General features: G+C 37.3%; 1 protein-coding gene across 4 annotated transcripts in view; it reads left to right on the top strand.

Moving 5' to 3' along the window:
- The window catches only part of Rock1 (Rho associated coiled-coil containing protein kinase 1), a 147,462-nt gene that overhangs the window by 89,144 nt on the left and 32,329 nt on the right, over window positions 1-25,989 (top strand). For all 4 annotated transcript variants that reach the window (XM_085676327.2, XM_085676328.2, XM_085676329.2 and 1 more), the window contains exons 17-26: window positions 5,559-5,665; window positions 7,663-7,813; window positions 10,665-10,825; window positions 12,746-12,930; window positions 14,603-14,672; window positions 16,989-17,083; window positions 18,759-18,924; window positions 20,527-20,620; window positions 21,591-21,679; window positions 24,807-24,995. In XM_085676327.2, coding sequence (XP_085532453.1) covers window positions 5,559-5,665; window positions 7,663-7,813; window positions 10,665-10,825; window positions 12,746-12,930; window positions 14,603-14,672; window positions 16,989-17,083; window positions 18,759-18,924; window positions 20,527-20,620; window positions 21,591-21,679; window positions 24,807-24,995 — 1,307 coding nt within the window. The remainder of the gene's footprint in view (window positions 1-5,558; window positions 5,666-7,662; window positions 7,814-10,664; window positions 10,826-12,745; window positions 12,931-14,602; window positions 14,673-16,988; window positions 17,084-18,758; window positions 18,925-20,526; window positions 20,621-21,590; window positions 21,680-24,806; window positions 24,996-25,989) is intronic.

Consider the following 25,989-nt stretch of genomic DNA (forward strand, 5'->3'; position numbering starts at 1 on the left):
TTAAGGGATTTCCTGATGTCTTCTAATTGTTTGTCTTTTCCTCCATTTCTTTGAGGGAATTTCTCATTTCCTTTTTAAGAGTCTCAAACATTCTCCTGAAGTTATTTTGTAGGTCAGTTTCGTCTCCTTCATCCATATTTGGTTGTTCAAGTCTTGCTGTTGTAGGGTCTTTAGGTTTTATTAGTGTGGTGTTGTTCTTTGTGGTGTTGCATGTGTTCTTACCTTGTCTACTCATCTTTTCCTCTAATAGGTGTGGTTGGAGCCGTCTGTGATTCTGTTGATTAATCTTCTAGGTGCCAGTGAATCCAAGGCTCAGATGGTTATTCTTCATAGTACAGTTAGTGCCATGGTTCTAGTTATCCCGTTGGTCACTCAGTATTCCTGGAGGTCTCTCAGCACTCCCAGGCTGTGCTCTGCTCCCTTAGAGTTTGCTCTATTAGGCCTGCTCTAGTCTAGGTTGTGGGCTCAGACCTGTTTCTGTAAATGTCCTGGTCTGGATCCGTTCCTGCAGAGGTCCCTGGTTTGTAGTTGGTCCTGTACACTGGTTTGTGGTTGGTCCTGTAAAAGGACTCTGGCTCTGATCAGAGTCCTCAGAGTTCCCAGGCTCAGATGCACCCAGACCCGGAGAGGACCTTGCTCAGGCTTACTCCCTCAGAGGTCCCAGACTCATGCTCGGACCCGCAGAGGTTTCTGGTTCCTGCCTATTCTCTTTGACGTTCCAGACCTACCCTTGAACCTACAGAGGTCCTGGCTCAGGCCTAGTTCCTAGGAGGTCCTAGACTCCCGCCCAGACCCACAAGGGTCCTGGCTTAGGTCTGTTCTCTTGAAGGTTCTGGATTCAGGTCTGGACCTGCATCTTTCTCTGGCTCTGGCTCACTTGCTCAGCAGTTGTTCCCCTGTACCTGCTCTTGTGGATTTGACTGTCTCAGGTCTGCTCTTGCCCAGGTTGCCGGCTCCGTCCTGCATCGAGCGCCAGTGGATCCGCGCCTTCTCCCGTGGAGCTTGCTTTCTCAGACCCACTCAGGCCTAGGTGACTGGTTCAGGCTCCCCCTGCCCTGGCCTAGGTTGCTGTACCAGTTCTATTTCCGCAAATGACCCTGATCTGGATCCACTCCTGCTCTCGTGGAGTTCACTGTCTGATGCCTGCTCTTGTCCCGGTCACTGGTTCAATCTACCCTTCACCTTTTATCTTTAAATTTTGTTTTTAATTATTTGCAGGCTAGGGATCAAAACTAAGGTTTTAGTCAGCCTAATCTACCACGTAAACTATAATTCCAGTCCTGTTCTTTAACTTGTGTTTAAAAATCTATAAAGTGTTTAATTTAGCTACTTTTTTTTTCCTTTTTGATTTTTTGAGATGGTTTCTTTTTGTACCCTTGACTGTCTTGAAACTCACTCTGTATATTAGGCTGTCCTTGACCTCTCAGAGATCTGCCTGCCTCTTCCTCCTGAGTGCTGGGAATAAAGATGTGCGCCACCACCATTACCCAGCTAATGTAACCACTTTTTAGTACAAAGCATAATTTATATCATTGCTCTAATAAGAAACGATTTGATAAAGTTTGAAGTGTTATAGTCTATAAGTTGGCATAGTGTCTGTATTTATGATCCTTTCTGAGATGTTTCTGTGAAGTAATTTTTATAGCCAAGTTTTTTAATACTTGGTTGAAAAACTTGTCTATGATTTAAGTCTTATTCACAATTCGCCTAATGCACACAAAGGGTTATCACTACTAAATCTAAGGAATTCCTCAGTTGTGGAAACAAGACCCCTTGCAAAAAAAAAAAAAAATACCCAGGGTACTAGGAAAGGTTGATATTAGAGTTATTAGCATTCTTTGTGGAACTAAAAAGTAAACCAAACATAACTAACAGTTGATAAAAGGAACAGTTTTAAAAGGTAAATACCATTTGATTTGTTTTCTAAAGATGTCTGCCTTTCTTTTATTTTCCTGATATTTGTTGCTGTTCAGTAACAACGCCCACTCTACCTACACAAACGACACACTTGAGAATTGTCAGGCCTGTTAGGAAAGACTGGAGGGTCAGGGGGAGTATGTTTTAACCTTCATCATGGAAGGAAACGTATTTTGGATATCATGGGACTTAATTCTGTGGAGAGAGGTCAGGTCAGGTTTTGGGACTACAAAAACAGAAATTAGGAGCTCCCATTGACTCATAGCTGAGGAGAGTTGTGCGGTTTTATCTCTCAGGCACCAGGCTTCAAATAGGTTCAAATATAACCTAGAAAGGAGCCTCTTCATAGTTACTGAGAAAAAACTTCACATTTGCTTATGCCAAGTTTTTCTTAATGCTTTTGTTGTTGTTTTTATTTTGGGTTTTTTTTGTTGTTTGTTTGTTTGATTGTTTGTTTTTGTTTTTCGAGACAGGATTTCTCTATGTAACAGTTCTAACTGTCCTGGAAAAAGCTATTATAGACCAGGCTGGCTTTGAATTCAGAGATCACCTGCCTCTGCCTTCAGAGTGCCGGGATTAAAGGCGTGTGCCACCACTGCCCAGCTATTAATTGCTTTTTTAACAGAATCTTTTTTGATATAAGTGAAAGTTAAGAAAAATTAATAGTTTGATTATATGCTTGTCCTTTTCATTGCTTATTTTGTGGTCATTCTTTACTCATGACATAATCCCATTTTATTTCTGTTTTGCCTGAAGCCATCTCAGTATGTGACGGCTGAGAACGCACAGGTTCTGCCTGCCTCCACCTCTTGAGTGTTGAGATATCTGATTCTGAATTTGCTGACTTCACCCACTGACATAATTTAATGTGTTGTCCTACACTCATAGTACTGGCCATTGGGATTTAGATCCAGTCACTCACGTTTCTTACGGCTTGAACAGGAAACTTAGTAATAGTTAGATAGAAGGCAGCACATGAAGTCTGACTTTTTTTTTAATTTTTAGCCGCTGGTGGTTGCCCAGTTCTTCATTTTCTTAGGCATTTACAAAACAGTGCCCATCATTGTTTTCAGAAGGTTGTACAACTGTCTCCTCTAACTAGTTCTAAAATTTCTTCATTAATTTCTAAACAGATTTCATCCATTAAACTGTCTTTCTCTTTTCCACTTTTGTCTAGTCACCGGAAGTCACTGATTTTCTTTATCTCTGAATTTACTTTATGTTTTCAGTAGGCATCATGTAATGTGTGATATTTTTTTATGAGGCTTCTTTTGTGTAGTGTAATGTTTTTTTAATGTTTGTAGCATGTATTAGCATCTTATTAAAGGTCTTTTGTATGTTACCACTACAGCTTTTATATCCAGTTGTCCTATTGGTAGACCTTCAGATTGCTTTCACCTTTTTTGTTATTTTAAATAACAGTGTTGTGAACAAACTTTAACTTGCAACTATATTTGCCATCTGTGTTCTTTTGGATATATATTTAGGTGTGAAATTGCTGGGTCATGCAGTAACTCTGTGCTTAACTTTTGTGGGGCTGCTAAACTGTTTTCTGCAGTGGCTGAACCATTTCATTTTTCTGTGTCAAGGAATTGGTATTCTTATTTTTCCACGTTATTAACACTAGGTAACTGACTGAATAGATATGAAGTCATATTACTGCAGTTTTCATTTTTAGTTTCTAGTGAGTAATGATGTTGAGCATCTGATGCCTAGTTGTTTCAGCATCATTTGTCTAAGTAGTTGGTTTTTGTGTATGTGTCGTGAGAGGAAGGGGAGTGTGTATACATGTTCACATGTGGAGTCTAGAAGTCAGCATATTTCTCAGTCCCTGTTCCTTCCTCTTTAAATCACTTTGGTATTTTTGTTAAATATTGATTGTCTGTGATTGAAATGTAGTTGAGTAGTTGCCTCGTGTTCATGCATAAGGCCCTAGGTCTAATTCCCTGGACTGGAAAAAAATCGAATGAATGAAAAAGAAAGGGGGGAAATTATCTTTAATAAATGAATGGCTGCCGGGCAGTGGTGACTCACACCTTTAGTACCAGCACTTGAGAGGCAGAGACAGGCGGATCTCTATGAGTTTGAGGACAGCCTGAGTTCCAGGACAGGTTCCAAAGCTACAGAGAAACCCTGTTTTGAAAAACAAAAACAACAACAGAAGAAGAAGAAGAAGAAATGAATGGATTTGTCTGGGGAAGCAGCACAATGGGCAGTGGGTAAAGTACCTCTGCTTATATGAGGACCTGTGTTCAGATCCCTAGTATCCATGTAATCACCAGGTGCGGAAGTGCGTATCTGTAACCTTAGTTGCTCACATGAGCAGAAAGAAGCAGATATCCAGGGGCTCACTGGCCAGCCATTGTAGCTGAAATAAAATAAATGAACTGCAAGTTCAGTAAGGGGCGTGTTTTAAGAAACTAAGGTAGAGAAGGAATTGAGGAAGATACCTGGTATCAACTCATGACCTCTACCCCTTCACCTGCACCGCACACAGATGTGTACTTGGCACAAAATTCTCTCTCTCTACTCCTCATTTCCCCCGCAGCGTATGGCTTCATTTCTATTTTCTCAAGTCTGTTTTCATAATGTATTTCTGCCATATGCCAGCACCACATGTTTGGATCACTGTAGTTTTATAGCAGGTTTTGAAATTTGAGGGTTTGTTTTGTCCAGTGTTACTGTTCTTCCACAATATTATTTTAGCTCTTCCTTGCAGTTCATAATTAGTTAGCTTTTCTATTTATGCAGAACATACTTTTGGAATTTTAATAGAGCCACATGTCTTTGTTGATTGTTTTAAATATTGTCATCTCATAGGACTTCCAATCTATGAACACAATCTATTTCTTTTTATATTTAGCATTGTTTTGAAGTTTTATTGTGTTTTGTGTTTCATTTGGTTTTGAGACAGGGTCTAGTTATGTTGCCCTTCTTGAACTGCTGAGCTCAAACAACCTTGCCTCAATTTACTGATTGGGTGAAATTAAAATCATCCTCCTCTGGACCTGGGTTAACAATACACTTTAGTTTTTAGTGAATAAGCCTTGCTCTTCCTTAGTTGAAAGTCTTTATAGGCCAGCGGTTCTCAGCCTATGGTTTGTGATCTCCTTGAAGGTCGAACAACTCTTTTATGAAGGACTGAACAACCATTTTATGTGAGTCACCTAAGACAGATTTACATTATGGTTCATAACAGTAGCAACATTTCATTTATGAAGTAGCAATGAAAATAGTTTTATGATTGGGGGTCACCACAACATAAGTTACTGTATTAAAGGATTATAGCATTAGGAAGGTTGAGAACCACTGGACTAGAGAGATGATTCAGCAACTAATAGCACCTGCTGCTCTTTCAAAGGACTTGGGTTAAGTTCATCAGCACCCATCTGACACCTTAGAACTGTCTCTAACTACAATCCCAGTAGACCCAATTTCCCCCTTCTGGCCTCTATGGGCACTGCAACACAATTGGGGTACAACATAAATGCATTCAAAATATTCATAAACTAAAAATTCAAAATTGGACATTAACAAGCACCCAGAAGTCCTCTACACCTCCTCACTCCCCCCCAAAGAAATCACAATTCTGATTTATAATACCATAAGTTTTACTTTTTAACCTTTTTCACTTTTCATAGCACGAATAACATCTTTACAAGAGGAGGTGAAGCATCTCAAACATAATCTTGACAGAGTGGAAGGAGAGAGAAAAGAGGCTCAAGACATGCTTAATCATTCTGAAAAGGTAAGTGACTTACTGTCCTAATTATGATATATTATGGTTGTCAAAGGTTATAAGATAGTTTATAGCATTCATTTGTAGTGTTTCTAGTTTATTGTGTGTTTGGTTCTTGGTATATGGAAATGTATGTGTGATTATTTGGTATCTTGCTACCATATTCTTGTTTGTACCCTAAAAAGCTTTGGATGCTTAATAGATAATCACAATTAGCTTTTAATAAGAAAATTGTTCCTAGGGCCAGAGAGATGACTTACTAGTTAAGAGCACTGACTACTCTTTCAGAGGACCAGGTTCAATTCTCAGCACCTATATGGCAACTCATAACTGCCTATAACTCCAGTTCCAGGGGATCCAAAACCCTCACACAAACATAACATGCAGGCAAAACACCAATGCACATTAAAAAAGAAATTGTTCCTACTTCCTTTGTACATGGGTAAGAGAAAGGTATTAATCCTTGCTATGTTAAATCGTATGAAGAAAAAAAATAAAGCACTGAATTGTGTGTGTTTATTCCATGTTGTTAGTTTAAAAAAAATAGAAAAGATCAAAGTAATTGGCTTGTGCACCACCCCCTATCTCTCCCTCCCTCTATCCTCACCTCCTTCCTGTAAGATCATGCTTCATGGCTCATGTGTGGAGTCAGGACAATTGATGGGGAACGTTCAGTTCCATCTTTTTGCCATATGACTTTTAAGGATCTAACTAGGGTCCTCAGACTTAGTGGTAATTGTCTTTATCCAGCAGTGTCATCCTGCTGGTCCCTGCATTTATTTAGAATTTTATCAAAATTTCACTACTAAGTACTTTGCTGAGAAGAGGATCAAATAATTTCTTTATAGATGTAGGTCTCACTTTCACTGTTTCCTTGGAAATGACTCCAAAAGCTGCTGCTTTGGTATGTTTTCTATCCCAGGGTATGGTTTTTTTTTTTTTTCTTTTTGGGTTTTTTTGTTTGGTTGGTTTTTTTGGTTTTGGTTTTTCAAGACAGAAATATTAAAAAAAAAAAAAAGCTGTATCCTGATTATTTAAAAATACTTGTTAACCCTGTCTTTTAAGTAAACCAAATTCAGGGTACATGGTTATGACAAACTACCACACTCAGGCATGTCATGGGACAGAAAACTTAGCATTGCACTGAAGAAATACAAAAAGTAATGGTAAGTTGCACTACTGACTACTCTAAAAGCTCTGCTAAAGATATCACCTAGTGTCTGTTAGCAGTGGAACTGTACATATAGGAAATGAAATAACTGAGTTTCCTACAAAGAGAGTTAGTCAGGCAGTAGAGTACAGATCAGCCAGACTATTAAGAGTCTTAATTTTAACATTCATCAAAGCAACAAAAATACTTATTTAAAAAACATGAAGCACCAGGTCCTAGGCAGGGTTTCTCTGTGGCTTTGGAGCCTGTCCAAGCCTGTCCTGGAACTTGCTCTTGTAGACCAGGCTGGCCTCGAACTCACAGAGATCCTCCTGCCTCTGCCTACAGAGTGCTTGGATTAAAGGTGTGTGCCACCACCGCCTGGCCCCAAAGTATGTTTTTTATTCTTCTCTCATATATTACATCCCTAACCATAATTTCCCCTACTTCCTCTCCTTTCAATCCCTCCCCACATCTTAGCTCTCTCCCAGAACTGCTTCTCTGTTTCCTTTAGAAAAGAACAGGCCTCCCAGGGATATTGGCTGAACATAGTAGAACAAGTTACAGTAGATTAGGCACATTTTTTAAAAGTTTTTTTTTTCTTAAGGCAAGAATTGAATAACAAAATTAAAGATTCTTGCATTCATCTGTGACTGTAGTGTAAAACCATGGTGAACATAACCAACAGCACAGGGACCTCTGTATCAACTGTTGTCAATTCTTCCCATGGGAAGGATGGCAGAGAAAGGGGATTATTCAGGTGTCTTTCTCCTGTGAAATGCTGAGGAATGTAAGATTTAATGTATGCCTCTTGCACAGTTTGTCATATTCCACGGCTCTCATTTTTATTTTTTAGGAAAAGAATAATTTAGAGATAGATTTGAACTACAAGCTCAAGTCTTTACAACAAAGGTTAGAACAAGAAGTAAATGAACACAAAATAACTAAAGCGCGTTTAACTGACAAACACCAGTCTATAGAAGAGGCAAAGTCTGTTGCCATGTGTGGTAAGTGTCAATTATATGAATATTATGATTATTTTCTATGAATATTATGAATATTTTCTATGATTATTTTCTATGAATATTATGAATATTTTTTATGATTATTTTCTATGAATATTTTCTATGATTAGTTTTAAATAATGCTTATACAGATTTGTTTTAGATAAGAACTTCACTTCTGTGGTTATGAGTATAAGTAAACATTGTTATCTAAGAGAATATCTTTTATTATAGTGTCTCTTTTAATCACAATTTTACCTTCTGTAGTTTCCTTATTTTATCTACCATATCTTTACTATAAAAGTTAATGAAATCGGGGGCTGGAGAGATGATTCAGCGGTTAAGAGCATTGCCTGCTCTTCCAAAGGTCCTGAGTTCAATTCCCAGCAACCACATGGTGGCTCACAACCATCTGTAATGAGATCTGATGCCCTCTTCTGGCCTTCAGGCATACACACAGACAGAGTATTGTATACATAATAAATAAATATTTTTTTAAAAAAAGTTAGTGAAATCATACTAGGCATGCTGACTACCTGTGTGAAATCTTAGCACTGGAGAAGTGAAGGCCGGGCAATTGTGACTTCAGGGCTTGGTCTAAAACAAAACAAAGTTAATGGATGTTGTGGAATATTACTTTAACTATGTAAAGATGTGTTACATTTGTTTATGTTATGGAATATTACTTTAAGCAAAGACATGTTATGTTTGTTTAACTATGTAAAGATGTGCTACTTTTGTTTATGCTGCTTTTGTTAATTCTGTAAAGCTGTGTGCTGTTTTACCTTGCCTGCCTAAGGCACCTTATTGGTCTAATAAAAATTGAGTGGCCAATAGCTAGGCAGAGGAGGGATAGGTAGGGCTGGCAGGCAGAGAGAATAATTCAGGGGAGGAATCTAGGCTCGGAAGAGAACAAGAGAAGAGCAGAGAACAAGGCAGAAAGAAAGGAAGACACCCAGGGCCAGCTAGACAGGCAGCTGCCAACCAAGCAGACATGGAATAAGACATACAGATTGAAAGAAAGGTAAAAAATCCCCAAGACAAAACACAGATAAAGAGAAACAGGTTAAATAAAAGTTATAAGAGCTTGCAAGAAACAAGCATAAGATATGCCAAGCATTCGTAACTAATAATAAGTATGTCATGATTTGGGAGCTGATTGGTGGCCCAGAAGAAAGTGTGCTACTTTCCAAAGTGGTGGACTCTTCTTTTCTCCCAGTTTTGGTTTGTTTGTTTGTTTTTTGTTTTTAATCTGTCCCTTGATTTTTTTTTCATGATCTATTCTGGACCTTATTGTTACTTAGCTTAGCTGCTTTTTTTTTTGCCTCAATTTTCTTTATTCCTTTATAGTTGCTTTGCTTATAGCTTCCAGTTACAGTTCTAGTTTAGATCAATCCATTGCCTCATTTTATTATCACTTCAGTTGTACCTAAGATCAGTGTTAGTTCATTGTATTATCTCCAACTACAGTTTTATATTCTTAAGAGACTAATCTTGTGATCTGGCAACTGCTTTGGGAAAAAAAGGAACAATGGAAGTAGGATAATCTATTAGAAGTTATAGGCTCTGTCCACTGGTGGTAAGCAGAAAGCAAAGAAGCAGAAGCACAAAGGACAAAAATGTGATAGAAGGAGGACTGTAAAGGAAGCAAGGAAGACTCGGATGTTTAGTTTGAACAGCTGATTGAATGGTTATATCCTAAACAGAGATTGATGTAAGTGCAGTAGAGTGTTTTGGGAATTGGAGAGAAAGGTGTAACTATTTCATTATGTTAAGTTTGGGAGCTAGAGATGTGGATCAAAGGCAGAACAAAAATAAGTCTATTTGAGGTCCTGAGTTCAAACCTCAGCACATCCCTGAAAACAACTTTGATAATTTTGTCACATATCTAGATGAATATATTAACTACTTAGTTGGTAATGTAAGTTTGGAACTCAAAGGTAGGTAGGTATCTGGACTCCTACCTACTATTGAGAGAAAGGAATTAGGAGGTAATGATTATGCTGGGTTTTTTGTTGTTGTTGTTTGGTTTTGGTTTTGTTTGTGTTTGGTTTTGGTTTTGTTTTTCCGAGACATTGTTTCTCTGTAGCTTTGGAGCCTCTCCTGGCACGTGCTCTGTAGAAGCCTAACTCTGCCTCCCGAGTAATGGAATTAAAGGTGTGCGCCACCAGCACCCAGGCAAGGTAATGATTATGTTAGTCCAACTATGTTTATAAGGTTAGGGGAAAAGTGAACTTACTCTTTAATGGTTTGTCTCCTCAAGGGCAAGTGCTAATAGCAAAAACACTTTCTTAGTTTTGCAACTTCCTACTGGCATGACTATGGAAAAGTTAAAATTCTCAGAACTTAACTTACCATACATATTCCAGAATAAGGCACTCTGGTAGATGCTAGACTCTTCTGAAAATAATTTAAAGAGGTTTTCTGCCATCATATAATCTTGTCATTGAGTTGCAGGGTTCCTATCCTAAGAGCCTCTGAAAAGTTTCTAGACCAATGCAAGAAAGAGATTAATAACTGTTTTCGTCGTTTTCTATACTTTCATTTCATTCCTTATTATTCCTCTTCCCAGTCGCACTCTTCATCTTCTAGTCTAGATAGTATTAAATTGTCTTATCTCCTTTTTCAAGGACTAAATTGAGACTTTTAAAAAATTATTATATTTTAGAATTTTTTTCTTCAGAGATTTTTATCATATAAGTTACTAAAATGCCCTTAGAACTTTTATAATTAATGTCTATTACAGTTCCAAGAGAAAATCACAGAGATTTTAAAAACCAATTTTCAGAACATTTAAAGTGAAAAATATTAAGGTGATCTATGATGTATGTTTCTAACTTTTTTTCTTTTGCAGAAATGGAAAAAAAGCTGAAAGAAGAGAGAGAAGCTCGAGAAAGGGCTGAAAATAGAGTTGTTGAAACTGAGAAGCAGTGCTCTATGCTAGATGTTGATCTGAAACAATCTCAACAGAAACTAGAACATTTGACTGAAAACAAAGAAAGGATGGAAGATGAAGTAAGACACCATACTAACTTTATCCATCTTTTGAAAGATAAACTATTCTGTGTTATGACTCGAGAACTCTTAATCTGTATTTGAAACAAAAGATTTGAATGAAGTATGTGTTCACTGCCATACTGTCATCCCAGAACTTAGAATTTTTATTTCAAATAGCTATTAAACGTTCATTCCCAGCTGAGCAGTGGTGGCGCACACCTTTAATCACAGCACTGTGGAGGCGGAGGCAGGTAGATCTCTGTGAGTTCGAGGCCAACCTGCTCTACAGAGTGAGTGCTAGGACACCCCAAAGCTACACAGAAACCCTGTCTAGAAAAACAAAAAGGACAAAACAAGCAAAAAAAAACCCATTTATTCACTAGGAGCTGTTTCATTGTGTATCACAGCAGTGTATGCAACTATATCAGAATGTCTTAGTTCCTCCTAGAAGCTATTTCCTTAAAAAAAAAAAAGACTATGGAAAATTATGCCATCTAGAAAAGCAATTAACTTCTGCTTGGAATGCTTATATTGATATAACACATGTTTTACATATTTGTAATGCTGTTGATGAAAAGATGAAAGACAGTATATAGGTCGGTAATTACTGTATGTATGTGTTTTAAACATCATTTGTAAGTAACTTCCAAGATTTGACTTGCTGAAGGCAGTATTAGTGTACAGATTGTGTAATTACTAAGAAGGTAATTACTAAGAAGGTAAGTCATGGGCAAAAGGAAGCAAAGTCATAGAAGAAAAGACACATGGAGTCGTCACGGGAGTCCCTTGGGCTCTAAAGTAACTGGTGTTCTTTTAAAACTTACGGAGATGCTATTGGTGAAAACATTTTTTTAAGGAAAATCTATATTGCTATAGAGAATTGACTAAAAAAAAATAGAAACAAACTAGCAAGCAGGCTAATCTAATTATATATTGAAAATTTGGAAGATGGAGCTGGAAATGGCTCAGATGTTAAGGACATCACTGCTTTTCAGGAGAACCTTGTTTTAATTCCCAGCACCCATGTGGCAACTCACAATCATCTGTAATTCCAGTTCCAGGGGATCCAGCACTTCTTCTTGGTCTCTGCAGGTGCCAGGCACATATATGATACACAGATGTAACATGTAGGCTAGCTAAGCACCATACACATAAAGTGAAATATAATTTTTAAAAAGTTTTTTAATTAAAAAAAAGAGACTTCTATCAAAATCGGGGCTTATTAAGATGAATAAGATAGGTTTGGCCTTTATGCTTTTAGGGAACAGACAGCTAGAAAGACCAGTCATGATTACAAGCATATATGTAACATATATGTGACTTTATGAAAATTAAGGAAAGCCTTGCTAAGGATTTGACATTTAGAAACTGAAGAATAAAACAGTTTAAGATTATTCATTAAGACTGAACATACTGTAGTGTTAGACCATCCAGGGAAGAGACAGAAAGGAGGGGTGTATGTACAAGACAGAGATGAAGGAGTTTGTGCTGTATGATGGTCTCTGTGATAATCACCTTGGAGACCACAGGTAATCACATAAATTGTTGAAAGAATTTGAGTTCATTGACTACTACACTAATAAGTACTTAATACTATTTTCCGAGTTTTAGGATTGTATAAAATAGAGTAAGTAAACATTTGTGGATGAACGGATAAGTTAAAATACCTATTTGAAATGTCTCCTCAGACATGACTTTTATCATTATTTTCTAAAACTTTGAGGCTAGTTGAAATTAAAGTTTTTCTTTTTCTCACAAGTTTCATACCTAAACTTTAGATATTGTTTTGACTTAGTAGTAAATATGCAATAATAGACACAAGGACAAATTAGAATAGTACAAGGGACGATAATGTTCTCAAGATTTTATTAATAACCTTTCACATATCTAATAAATTATTAAAATAACTAAGATGCCAATCATTTTTCTCATTCATAGCTTAAGAATCTCACCCTGCAGCTGGAACAGGAATCAAATAAACGGCTATTGTTACAGAATGAATTGAAGACTCAAGCATTTGAAGCAGACAATTTAAAAGGTTTAGAAAAACAAATGAAACAGGAAATAAATACTTTATTGGAAGCAAAGAGATTGTTAGAATTTGAGTTCGCTCAGCTTACAAAGTAAGTTTTGAAAGTATCTTTTAGTGTTTTTTTATTGGCCTATAAATACTTGATACTTTGTGTGTTCAGATGATCTCAAAATTTGTTTAAAAAAAGACCAGTTTGTTTGTTTGTTTTGTGATAAAAGAATTTACTTGCAAAGAATGTTTGCAAGGAAGTTCAGGCTTCGGAAGGACAAATTTATTAGGTTCAAATTACAGGTATTTAAAGAAAGACACAGATTAGTAGAGCCACTGGCTTTGTAGTCATCTACTCATTATGGAAATACTAGCTTTCTCATGATTTCCATATCTATAAATATCATCACATTGCTCCAGACTAGCATGCAAAGATGAAGGCTGCCTTACTTGACAGGAAGTGTTCCAGATGGCTTTTGTTTGGAGATTACACGTGTACGTAATCTTGGTGTGGGGGTGGGGTTATTCTGGATTTTTATTTTATTTTTGGTTTATCTCAGAGTTATAGTCTTTTTTTCCTACTAAAGATGTCATGTACCTGCTTACTAGTGATGAAGACAAAGTCTGTGTGTCCTGGGCCTGCTTTAAAAACATAATATGAGAGATGGGTATTCCTTCTACCAAGTTGTGCTTTTATTTCCTCCAGATATTATTATACCTTTAAAACCCATTTTGTTTTATTTTGACTTTGGGTTTTTTTTTCTGTATGTAGCCCTGGTTATCCTGGAACTCACTCTGTAGAACGGATTGGTCTCAAATTTAGAGATTCACCTGCCTCTGCCTCCCAAGTGCTGGGATTAAAGACGTGAGCCACCACTACTATCATTAGGCCTGTTTTATTGAGATAAGTTGTCTGTTTTTATTACGTTGGATTTATATTGGCAAATTTCTTGATTAGAAGCCCCATTTTACCAGTTAATATATATACTACTGATAAAATAACTTCTTTAAGAAAAATATTTCAGCATTGTATTGTTTTTCTAGCTCATCTGGTGAGACCACACTGCCTGACTCCATCTTGAACCTATAAAATTATGCTGTGCAAAGCATAGGCTTCTTCATAATGAAAGCTTTCTTGAGAGACACATTAACTGGATCTTTCCAAACCACAGAAATGAAACTGACACATTTTTCTCCAAGCAACTCTTTATACTCAATGGACATTTATAATGTATTTTCTATCAACTACATGACTTGTTGCTAAACTACAAAACAATTTCTATCTAATATTAAAGCCTAACAACTTGGGATAAAATTATTAGTCCTTGAAAATCTTAGTCTTCAAGTTCCATTGTGTTCCTATGTATTTGAGTCTGTTTACTTTAAATAATTTTATGATCTCTGCTTTTGTTTACTGTAGAAAACATTTAAAATACATTCCTGTGACTTTTTCTGCCTGTATAGTTCATCTCTGCCTTTTTCACAAATATTTACAGGGCAAAACAAACCAAAGCAATGTCAGTTTCATTTTTATGGTTTGGAGAGATCTCAAGAAAGTTTCCATTATGAAGGGGTCTGTGCTTTGCACGCCATCATTTTATAGGTTCAAGATGGAGCCAGGCACTGTGTTCTCAGCAGATAAGCTACAAAAATAGCATGATGCTGAAATGTTTTTCTTGCAGAAGTTATTTTATCAAACCTTTTATTTTTTAGCAACGTAAATGAAACCTATAAGAAATATGAAAATTTGATTGCTGATTTTCTTTTATATAAAGGCAATACAGAGGAAATGAAGGGCAGATGCGGGAGTTACAAGATCAACTTGAAGCTGAGCAGTATTTTTCTGTAAGTGAAAATCATTTTTAATGTAGAAACTCTAAAAACTGACTTAAACAAGAAACTTTAAAATAGAGTTTTGTTTGTTGGTTGATTGGTTGGTTTTGTTTGTTTGTTTGAGGGGATTTTGATTTTGTTTTTCAAGACAAGGTTTCCCTGTGTTGCCCTGACTGTTCTGGAACTTGCTCTGTAGACCAGGTTAACCTCACTCTCAGAGATCTGCTTGCCTCTCTGCCTCCCAAGTGCTGGGATTAAAGGAGTGCAACACTGCCCGGCTTGAAATTTAGGAGTTTTTTTTCTGCAAATTATATATTTTTTTTCAAGATTTGTGGTCTATTTAAATTGCGAAGTAGGGGGGAAAGACTTTTTTTGTGCAGTTTTTAACAATTACCATCAAATTATACCTGTAAATAAAACTTCTGATAGCTGGGCATGGTGGTGCAGGCTTTTAATGACAGTGTACTGGAGTCAGAGGCAGGTGGATCCAGGTTAACCAGGGCCACAGAGTAAGATCTTGTCTGAAACCGACGTGATTGCTGAGCATGGAAGTACATGCCTGATGCCCAGCACTTGGATCCTAATTTAGGATGGGGTGAGGGTCCTTAAATTCCGGTTCAGCATGGATTACATAGGGAATTCTAGCCCGGTCTAAGCAATAAATACCTATCAAAAAAAGTAAAACAAAAATTATAATAAAAAGACTTTGTTAGAGACTCCGCTTGCATAAACACTAATTAGTATGTGTCCTCATGAGCATCTTTAGGTTGTAGAACTAACAAATGTGCCAGGCTGTGGTGGTGCACGCCTTTAATCCCAGCACTTGGGAGGCAGAGGCAGGCGGATCTCTGTGAGTTTGAGGCCAGCCTGGTCTACAAGCGCTGGTTCCAGGGCATGGACCAAAGCTACAGAGAAACCTTGTCTCAAAAAAAGGAAGGAAGGAAGGAAGGAAGGAAGGAAGGAAGGAAGGAAGGAAGGAAGGAAGGAAGGAAGGAAGGAAGAAAGGAAGGAATATCTGATACCTTTTTCCTGTTTAACTCAGTCTGTGGTTTTATATGAATTTATTTGGCTTTGAAGCTTTTGAATTTGGTAGGCAGAGTTCCTTGATTGCAGAGCTTGAGAGCTTGTATTCTGCCATTTCATTTTAACTTAACATTTATCAAATTGTACCCCTAGTACCTACCATCTATTCTGTAAACCTTATTCCATGTACTTAAATGCATGGGTTTAACTTGTTCTTATTGTTGTTTGTTTGTTGGTTTATGAGGGTATTTTGTTGTTGTAGTAGTTTTATTTTTATTTTTTATTTATTTAAATATTTATTTATCTATTTATTATTTATACAATATTCTGTCTGTGTGTCTGCCTGCAGGCCAGAAGAGGGCATCAGATCTCATTTCAGATGGTTGTGAGCCACCATGTGGTTGCTGGGAATTGAACTCAGGACCTTTGGAAGAGCAGGCAATGCTCTTAACCGCTGAGCCATCTCTCCAGCTCTATTTATTTATTTTTTGAGACAGGATTTCTCTGTGTATCTCTTTCTGTCCCGGTACTTGCTCTGTTGACCAGGCTGGCCTCAAACTCACAGAGCTCTCTCTGCTTCTTGTTCTAAGTCCTGGGATTAAAGGCATGTGCCGCCACCACTTGTTTGGGTTTTTTGTTTTGTTTTGTTTTTGTTTGTTTGTTTGTATGTTTGCTCTTTTAAAGACTTGTGTAACAGTCCTGGCTGTCCTGGAACTTACTCTGTAGGCCAGACTGATCTGCAATTTACGTAGATTCGCCTGCCTATGCCTCCCGAGTACTGGAATTAAAGGTGTGTACCACCACTGCCTGGCTGATTGCTTGTTTGTTTTTAATAGTTTATTTTTATTTTATGTGCACTGGTGTTTTGCCTACTTGTATGTTTGTGTTCAGGTGTTGAATTCCCTGAAGCTGGAGTTACAGATAGTTGTGAGCCACCATGTGTGTTCTGGAGTTTGAGCCCGGGTCCTCTGGAATAGCAGCCAATGCTCTTAACCACTCAGCCATCTCTCCAACCCCAGCAATTACTTTAAATTATCTTAAAAGTTAAAACAAGTTAAATTAGGGGTGTAGAGATGGTTCATCAGTTTAAGACCACAGTTTGCTCTTCCAGAGAACCCAATTCAATTCCCAGGACCCACATGGTGGTTCACAACCACCTGTAACTCAAACTCCAGGGGATCCAGCACCCTCACGCAGACATACATACAGGCAAAACACCAATGCACATGAAACAAAAGAAAAAAAAATGCTGAATTATTTCTAATATGCCATAAACACTTCATTCTTTATCACTTGTTTTTACAGACACTTTATAAAACCCAGGTAAAGGAACTTAAAGAAGAAATTGAAGAGAAAAACAGAGAAAATTTAAGGAAAATACAGGAACTGCAAAGTGAAAAGTATGTCCATTTTGCTTTGGAACAGAACAGGAATCTGTACTCAGAAAGGCATTTATAAATTTAAGTTGAAAGAAAGGGAGTAGAGGTACCATCATTCTGATGGGGCTAATTTATTGAGCTAGTTGATAGCAGATCTATAGCACAGATTCTAATTGTTCTTAATAAAAACCTGGAGTCAAGTATTTGGGGGTGAAAGCTGAGAGGTCAGAGAAGCAGTGCGGCCAGCCACTAGAGAGGCCTATTACCCCTCCCAGTGCTCAGATGGAAGGGGCGATCCTGTCCTCAGACTGTCTCCTCCCGCTTTATATTCCTCTGTCTTCCCAGCCATATCCCTTCCTGTCTCCATCTCCCTAGTGGTGGGATTAAAGGTGTGAGCCACCACTCCCTGACCTCTTGTGGCTTAGCTTTGCACTCTATATCTTCAGGCAAACTTTGTTAAAATGCAAACAAAATATCACTACACATATCAGACTAGTCTACCTTAAGCTTGAGAGCATCTGGCTTTCTCTTCTGGCCATCATAAGCTCCAAGCAACATGTGGTACACTTACATCCAGGCAAAACGATACATAGATAGATAGATAGATAGATAGATAGATAGATAGATAGATAGATAGATAGATAGAAATGTAGTGTTTTTTGTATATTTGTATAAATAATTTTTAAACAAAAGAAGAAAGGTAGTGGTGGTCATGTTTAGGGATAGTTCATTACCCAAATTTACCAAGAGCCTACAAAAATCAAGGAAGTATACACATGACCAAGATGGCTTATCTAAGAGAGGATCTTTCAAACAAACAAAAATTAATATGGTCCCAGTGTAAATGTCAATTCTGAAAAGTTAGTTTTTGAGACAGAATCTCTTATACCCAAGGCTGGCTTTAATCAGATCTGATGCCTCCACCTCCCAAATGGTAGAACTAAATAAATGACCACCACACTCAGGCAGTTCTGAACAGCTTCAAAGTGCTCTTTCTGATGTTTGCAGCTAGTTTACAGTGGTCTGATCTGTGTTTTCGTGATCTCATTGAATACTTTGTTTAACCCTTTCAGTTTATAATGAAAGTGTAAGGAACTTGCCCAGAATCCCCACCCAGTAGATACAGGACTGACTAGTGATGTGGATTAAGTGTCTTGAATCTTACATCTATTGGCTCACCGTCTTATAGTCCAGACCCACAGCAAAGTCTTTTTTTTTCTTTCTAAAAGTAAATTGCTTAACAAATTAAAGCCATTACTTTCATAAAAATTTTGTAGTGGATTTATTTTAAGAAGTAAAATCCTTGGTTTTGTCATTTAGAGAAAAATGTATGGAGTTTTTTTATGTGTGTGCTTTTTAGTCTGTTGTTTCCAGAGAGAATCTGTGTAGTCCAGGCTGGCCTTGAATTCTCAATCTCTCTGATTTAAGATTTCACTTGTTAGAATTACACATGGAGGCTGGTTGATGGCGAGACACACACCTTTAATTCCAGCACTTGGAGGCAGAGGTAGGCAGATCTCAGAGTTAAAGGACAGCCAGGACTGCACAGAGAAACCCTGTCTTGGTTGAAGAAAAGAAAAAGAATACAGGTGTAGGTCACCATATCTAGCAAGATAATTGTTGTCATTTATGTGATCAAGTAAGGAGAATGAACTGGTTTTTTTGTTTGTTTGTTTGTTTCTTAAAACTGTTGCAGAGAAACTCTTTCTACTCAGTTGGATCTAGCAGAAACAAAAGCTGAGTCTGAGCAATTGGCTCGAGGAATTCTGGAAGAACAGTATTTTGAGTTGACTCAAGAAAGCAAGAAAGCTGCTTCAAGAAATAGACAAGAGATTACAGATAAAGATCACACTGTTAGTCGGGTAAGTAATCGGTGCATATCTGACTGAAATTGATTTAAGTCAAAATACATATTGAAGTATCAGGGTATACATGCATACATATTTACTTATGCCTCTTATGTAGAGTGACCATTCTGCACTTGTGTTTATTTGATCTAAAACAGTTGATAATGATAGAAAATCTTATTCAATACACTGGGCTTTTTTTCTTACTGTAGATAAATCTTATATGAGGAAATGCTTAGCCTGACCTCATTACTTATTCTCCTACTATGTTAAGAGTGATCTTATGAACTAGATTTCTTTGAAATCTGAGTAACTATTCTGGGGTAAGAAACTCACTGTTGATAGTCCATTGTGATCAAAACCAGTCCCACAAATTCCCTATTCTTAAGGTTCATACTGTAGGCTATATAGTAATTCTGGATAAATGAGAGTTACAAAAGCATTTCTTTGTGAGTTAACAAGTAAAGTGATGCCTGACTTTGACTCTGAGAAGTTACGTGATTTTGACAAATCTGAGGCTTAGAGAATTAATACTATCTCTTTACACCCATATACAAACATGGATATGGCTACCCTTTCCTATAATCTCAGCATTGGGAATAGAGACAAGCAGATCCTGAGAGCTTCCTGGCTGCCAGACTAGCCAAAATAGCAACTTTCCAGTTGAATAAGAGATCCTGCCTCAATGCCTTACGGAGATTGAGAGGAAGATAACGTATGGATATCCCATGCCCTACTCTGAGTTTTTTATGCATGTGCTCTAGCAAATACACACACACACACACACATACACAGATTATACACGATAAACCAAGCATGATAGCATATAGTTTATAATCCCAGCACTTAGTGATTAAGCATTAAGTCTAATATCAGCCTTGATTACATAGCTCCAGGCCAATCTGGACTACATTACTAGATCTAAATCTCATCCTCCTCCCCACTTCCTCCCTCACCCAACCAAAGGAGGGGAAGGGCATAAATAATTGTTACTACAATTAATGGAAAACAGTATACCTGGAATAGTCATTGCTGAATGTAATATTTTCATCATCTTCAGTTGAGACAGCTGAGACACAGAAGGATGACCTGTCCCAGGGTCTCATAGGTTAGTAGCAGAACTAGGAGTAAGTTTGAATTTCCTAGTCTTCTATCTAGTTCTTTTTATATACTTTTTGACTTTTTGTGTTTAATACATATAAATAAATATATACACAGATATGTATACACATATCATTTTTGGAAGGTAATTGTTGCTAAAACATTCATAGCAAGTATTACTTTACTTCATTGCATAGCAATTATTACATTAGCACTTTTACTTTCTTGTTTGTTTTGTTTTTCTGTGTAGTTCTGGCTATCCTGAAACTCACTCTATAGACCAGGCTGGGGTTGAACTCAGAAATCCGATATTCTCACCTCTTTAATGGTGCTGGGATTAAAGGTTTGCACCACCATTCCTGGCTCGTGCACACACATAAACTGTGCATAAACTAGGCATTTTCTACAGTTAAACAATGTTTGACCTGCTTTGCCGATAGATATTAAATATTAAAGATTTTTAGCTTCCAGTGTGAAAATAGAGTCTGTAACTTAAACTTTGTTTGCTTTGTTTAGCTTGAAGAAACAAACGCCATGCTAACCAAAGATCTCGAAATACTAAGAAAAGAAAATGAAGAACTAAATGAAAGGATGAAGACAGCAGAAGAAGGTATATAGAGTTTCCTTAGCAAATAACGGTGTGTGGCTGGCGAGAAGGCTCAGCAATTATGAGAACTTGCTGCTCCTGCAGAAGACCCAGGTTCAGTTCCCAGCACTAGGGGTTCACAGTCATCTGTAACTCCCACTTCCAAAGATCCCACGGCTTTTAACGGCTTTTGAGGGCACCAGGCATACACATGGGACACATGTGCAGACAGAACACTCATAATACATAAAGTTTGTGATAATTAACTTTAAAAATATATTTTTTAATCTATATTATGAGGGCTGGAGAGATAGCTTATCCATTAAGAGAGCTTGCTGTTCTTAGAGAAGACCCAAGTTTGATTCCCAGCACCTACATTAGGCAGCTCACAACCCCCTGGTAACTCCAACTCCAGGGAATCTGATTCCCTCTTCTGGCCTCTCTGGTGCCTTCAAATGTTCCATATTAGAGTGCATGTGTGTGTGAACACACACCTTTTTTTTTAAGAAAAAAAGAAAAGCAATGTAGCCATTCATGACGGTATACACCTTTAATTAATTCCTGCACTCAGGTGGCAGAGGCAGACTGTGAGTTTCAAGGCCGCCTGATTGAGACCATGTCAAAAAAGAAAAGAAAAATGTAAAGCTAATTCTGAGATTAATCTTTTTAATTAATCTTTTTAAATACTTGTTTTCATGTGTTAACTAACTTGTGTAGCCATAAGAATTATATTAATGAGCTGGACAATGAGCAAATTCATGCAGTCCCAACTCTTGCGAGGTAGATACAGGACAATTGTAAGTTCAAAGGCATCCTGGGCTTGCCTGTATTTAAAACAAAATTAAGCAGTTACCTTAATGAAACTATTGAAAGGTACTGTGTGTTACTGTATGATAGTGTATAGTCATTTCAGTAATTGAGGACATTGTTAGTTTGGAATGCAGATGAAATTACTTAATGCTATGCAATAATGTTTTACATAATTTATTGGCAGAATATAAGTTGAAGAAGGAGGAAGAAATAAATAATCTTAAGACTGCCTTTGAAAAGAATATCAGTACTGAACGGACACTTAAAACACAGGTACATGTGCCATCAGCCCTTCCCATCGGTTTGCACTTGAATATGGTAAAATCAGAAAACTAATAATTGTTCTTTATGCATGCTTTTACAAAGTGAAGGTCATAGGGTTTAGCTTTTCATTAGAACAAATAAAGTGAATCCTGTTAAAGACTTAACATGAGATGTAGGGTTTTAGTTAAGAAAATTAGCTTGTCTAATAATTTCACTAGTAAGTGAAATTATAGTAGGGCAGTTGCTTAGTGTGCATGAAGCTTTGACTTCTATTCACAGCATCTCAAGAAAGAAAAATTTTGCTTTGTTTTGGGTTTTTTATTTGTTCGTTTTTATTCTTCTTCGACACAGGATTTCTTTGTGTCCTAGAGTTCACTCTGGCCTTGACTCACAGAGATCCACTGCCTCTACCTCACAAGTGTACCACCATCACCCAGCAAGAAAGAAAGAATGTGATGTAGTTTGTATTGAAAACCTATTGTTGACAATAGGAAACATGAAAGAAAAGATATATTAGATTGAAAGCCAGAGAGGTAGTTTGGTAATAAGAACCTGTAGGAATGGTTTTTAAAAATCAATTGTTTTACATATATCTAGGTCAGTTTTTTTTTGTTGTTTGATTTTGTAATGTGATTTTTTTGTTTGTTTTGGTTTTGGGTGTTTTAAGACAGGGCTTCTCTGTGTAACAGCCCCTGACTGTCCTAGAACTTATTCTGTAGATGAGGCTGGCCTCAAATTCAAGATCCACCTGTTTCTGCCTCCCAAGTGCTGGGATTAAAGGCATATACCAACGCCTGGCTGCCCTACTTTCTTTCTTATTAGTCTTTTATGTTGCAACTAAAATAAGCTTTTTAAAATGTGCTTGACTGATGTTTTAAAATCGCTCAAATGCAGATTTCACTTTTAGTGCAAAACACTATAAACGAGAAGATGCACATTTTTTACATAAATGTTTATATGTCTATGGAGGACATAGACATTATCAACAGAAATTTAAGACAAACTGAAGAGAATGCTTATCAGCATTAATATTTATAAATAAGAAAACCAATACAATAAGAAAAACATTGTCTAGCAAACATTGGAAAAATATTTAGCCTTAATAATAAGCCCAGAGGGGGGCTGGAGAGATGGCTCAGAGGTTAAGAGCACTGCCTGCTCTTCCAAAGGTCCTGAGTTCAATTCCCAGCAACCACATGGTGACTCACAACCATCTGTAATGGCATCTGGTGCCCTCTTCTGGCCTGCAGGCATACACACAGACAGAATATTGTATGCAAAATAAATAAATAAATAAAAATTTTTTGAGAAAGAGAAAAAAAAAATAAGCCCAGAAACAGAAATTAAATTAGAGCTGAAGAAACATCTCACTGCTTCAAAGTACTGCTCTTGTAGAAGACCTGGGTTCAGTTTATAGCATCCACACAGGGAGGCTTATACCCACCTGTAACTCCAGCTCCAGAGGACTTGATACCTCGCCTCTGCATGCATGCCCACATTCATATTCACACATAGAAACACATTTTTTTAAAGATTTATTTATTTATTATGTATACAGTATTCTCAGTATTCTGTCAGCATGTATGCCTGCAGGCCAGAAGAGGGCACCAGATCTCATTACAGATGGTTGTGAGCCACCATGTAGTTGCTGGGAATTGAACTCAGGACCTTTGGAAAGAGCAGGCAGTGCTCTTAACTGCTGAGCCATCTCTCCAGCCCCCAAGAATATGTTTTTCTAATTAAAACAATAATTAGTCATCTTTTTGACAATCATATATTCAGAGATTTGAATTAGACATAATATTTAGGTTGGTCAAGTCCATTCATTCCATTTTTCTACATGGGAAGCCTGAGAAGGTGATATATACCCAGAAGGCTGAAATAAATGCAGAAGACCTTAGTGAAGGTTGCTTTTGAGGAGTATGTTATTACAATGGCTTTTCACATTCTTTATGTTTCTGGATTTATTTTTAAAGTAAATATTTAGATTTATTATTAAAATCTAAATATGCATAAAATTACTTGGGTGTCTCAACTTAAAGGGAACCTAATCAATGTGGATAAGGGCTAAATTAGGGCTTTTTCTGTCTTAATGGGGGCTATCGTTTTACTTTTTTATGTTCCTATAGAAAAAACACCATGACTTCTGACCTCTATGAGTACTATGCATTCATATGGTAGCTATGCATGCATACATACATAGAAATAAACAAACAAACATACACATAAAGTAAAAATAAATCTTCAATAATATTAATAAGGTAGGGAGCTATTGAAAAAGATACCAAATGTCAACCTCTGACCTCTGGACACATGTATACACATGTGAGCATGCATGCCCACACAAACACAAGAAAAAGAGTTTCTCTATGACCTAATCAAATGTTTGGTTAGCTTGTTTTCCTACTTGTCCAAAGGAATGTAATTTCTCTCTGGCCTTTTAACCTGTACTTACAGTACTATCCCTGCCTTCGCTCCTTCATATGTTTTCCCCATTTATCTATCTCCTAACTCTCTTAAGAAACATGTGGAACTGAGTGCAGTGGTGCACACCTTTAATCTCAGCACTCATGAAAAGGCAAGTGGAGCACTCTGAGTTTGAGGCCAATATGGTCTATATATTGAGTTCCAGGCCAGCCGGCTACATAATGAGACTTATAAGTAGGTAAGTAAGTAAGTAAATAAGAAGGAAGGAAGGAAACATATGTGGTACATATACAGTCATTCTAGGGACCTTTTCTTCTCTGGGATGTCTTTATAGGAGTACTGTCTCCATAGCACCATTGCATTTATCTGTGTACTGTATAGTTTATGTGTCTGCCTCCTTTATACAGTATTTGGAACATAGTTATATTTCTTTCTTTATATCTTGTGTGCAGTAATATACTACATATTGTTAAACAATCACGTTTTCTTTTTGCAAGCCTGATTCTTCGCATTGGACTAAATGAAACATTAGTGTTAATTATCTGAACCACCATTCATGGTTAGTCTGTTTGTAGAAGCGTAAGTTTACACACAGAGACCAAGGAAAAAAGTCTGCATAACTTTGAAAACCAATACATTTTAATAGACATTAAAATGGAATGGGTACAGTATATATATCCTCACAAATACTATTTTAATGTTTGAACAGGCAGTTAACAAATTGGCAGAAATAATGAATCGCAAAGATTTCAAAATTGATAGGAAGAAAGCCAATACACAAGATTTGAGAAAAAAAGAAAAGGAAAATAGGAAGCTACAACTGGAACTTAACCAAGAAAGAGAGAAATTTAACCAAATGGTGGTGAAACACCAGAAGGAGCTGAACGACATGCAAGCGGTAAGATCTGTGTATGTGTACATACATATAGAGATCATCTCTTCAGTGTGTCAGTATGCTTAAAGTAGACTTACTCATGTGAAAGTTTGAGATATGGCTGTTATATTGGTTATGCTTAGGTTAGAGGTTCTTGATATAAGTAGATTATTTTTCTAAGTTTCGCCTTTTCTAAAATCAAAATACCAGTAATATTTTAGACTTCTTGACATATCAGTAACGTAAAGTTGTGAACGTAAAATGGTCTCAAGACTCATTTACATTCAAGATTTTAGTCTGTCATTTTGTTACCCTGAGTTTTCTATACTTTTAAGATTAATTTATTTGGAGCCAGAAAATAATTTACTGGCATTCTAAGTATTTTTTCCTACCTTATATTTAAAAAGAAAGAAAAGAAAATTTCCTTTTTTAAATTTATTTTTTTAAACAGCCTTTTCTTATTTTAAATAACAATCCTAGTTCCCACTCCCTACCCTCCCAGTCTTCCCCCACATTCTCCTGCTCTCTACACCTTCCTCCCACCCCTCCCCCCATCCACTCCTCAGTGAAGGGTAAGGGCTCTCATTGAGAGTCAATGGAGTCTGCCAGGTCACTCTTAGGCAGGACCAAGGCCATCCCACCTATATCTAAGTTGAGCAAGGTATCCCTCTAAAGAAAATAGACTCCAAAAAGCCAGTTCTAGCACTAGGGATAAATCCTGGTCCCACTGCCAGTGGCCCCACAGACAGCCCCTGCCACACAACTGTCATCCATATTCAGTGAGCCTCGTTTGGTTTTATGTAGTTTCCCCTCTGTCAGTCCAGAGTCAGTGAGCTCCCATTAGCTCTGGTCAGCTGTTTCTGTGGGTTTCCCCATCCTGGTCTTTACCCTTTTGCTCATATTATTTATTGCTCCTCCCTCTCTTCTACTGGACTTTGGTAGCTCAGCCCAGTGCTTATTAGCTGTGGAGCTCTGCATCTGCCTCCATCAGTTGCTGTGTGAAGGTTCTATGATGACA

Source organism: Myodes glareolus, chromosome 13 (assembly GCF_982192425.1).
Source record: "Myodes glareolus chromosome 13, mMyoGla1.1, whole genome shotgun sequence".
Classification (NCBI taxonomy): domain Eukaryota; kingdom Metazoa; phylum Chordata; class Mammalia; order Rodentia; family Cricetidae; genus Myodes; species Myodes glareolus.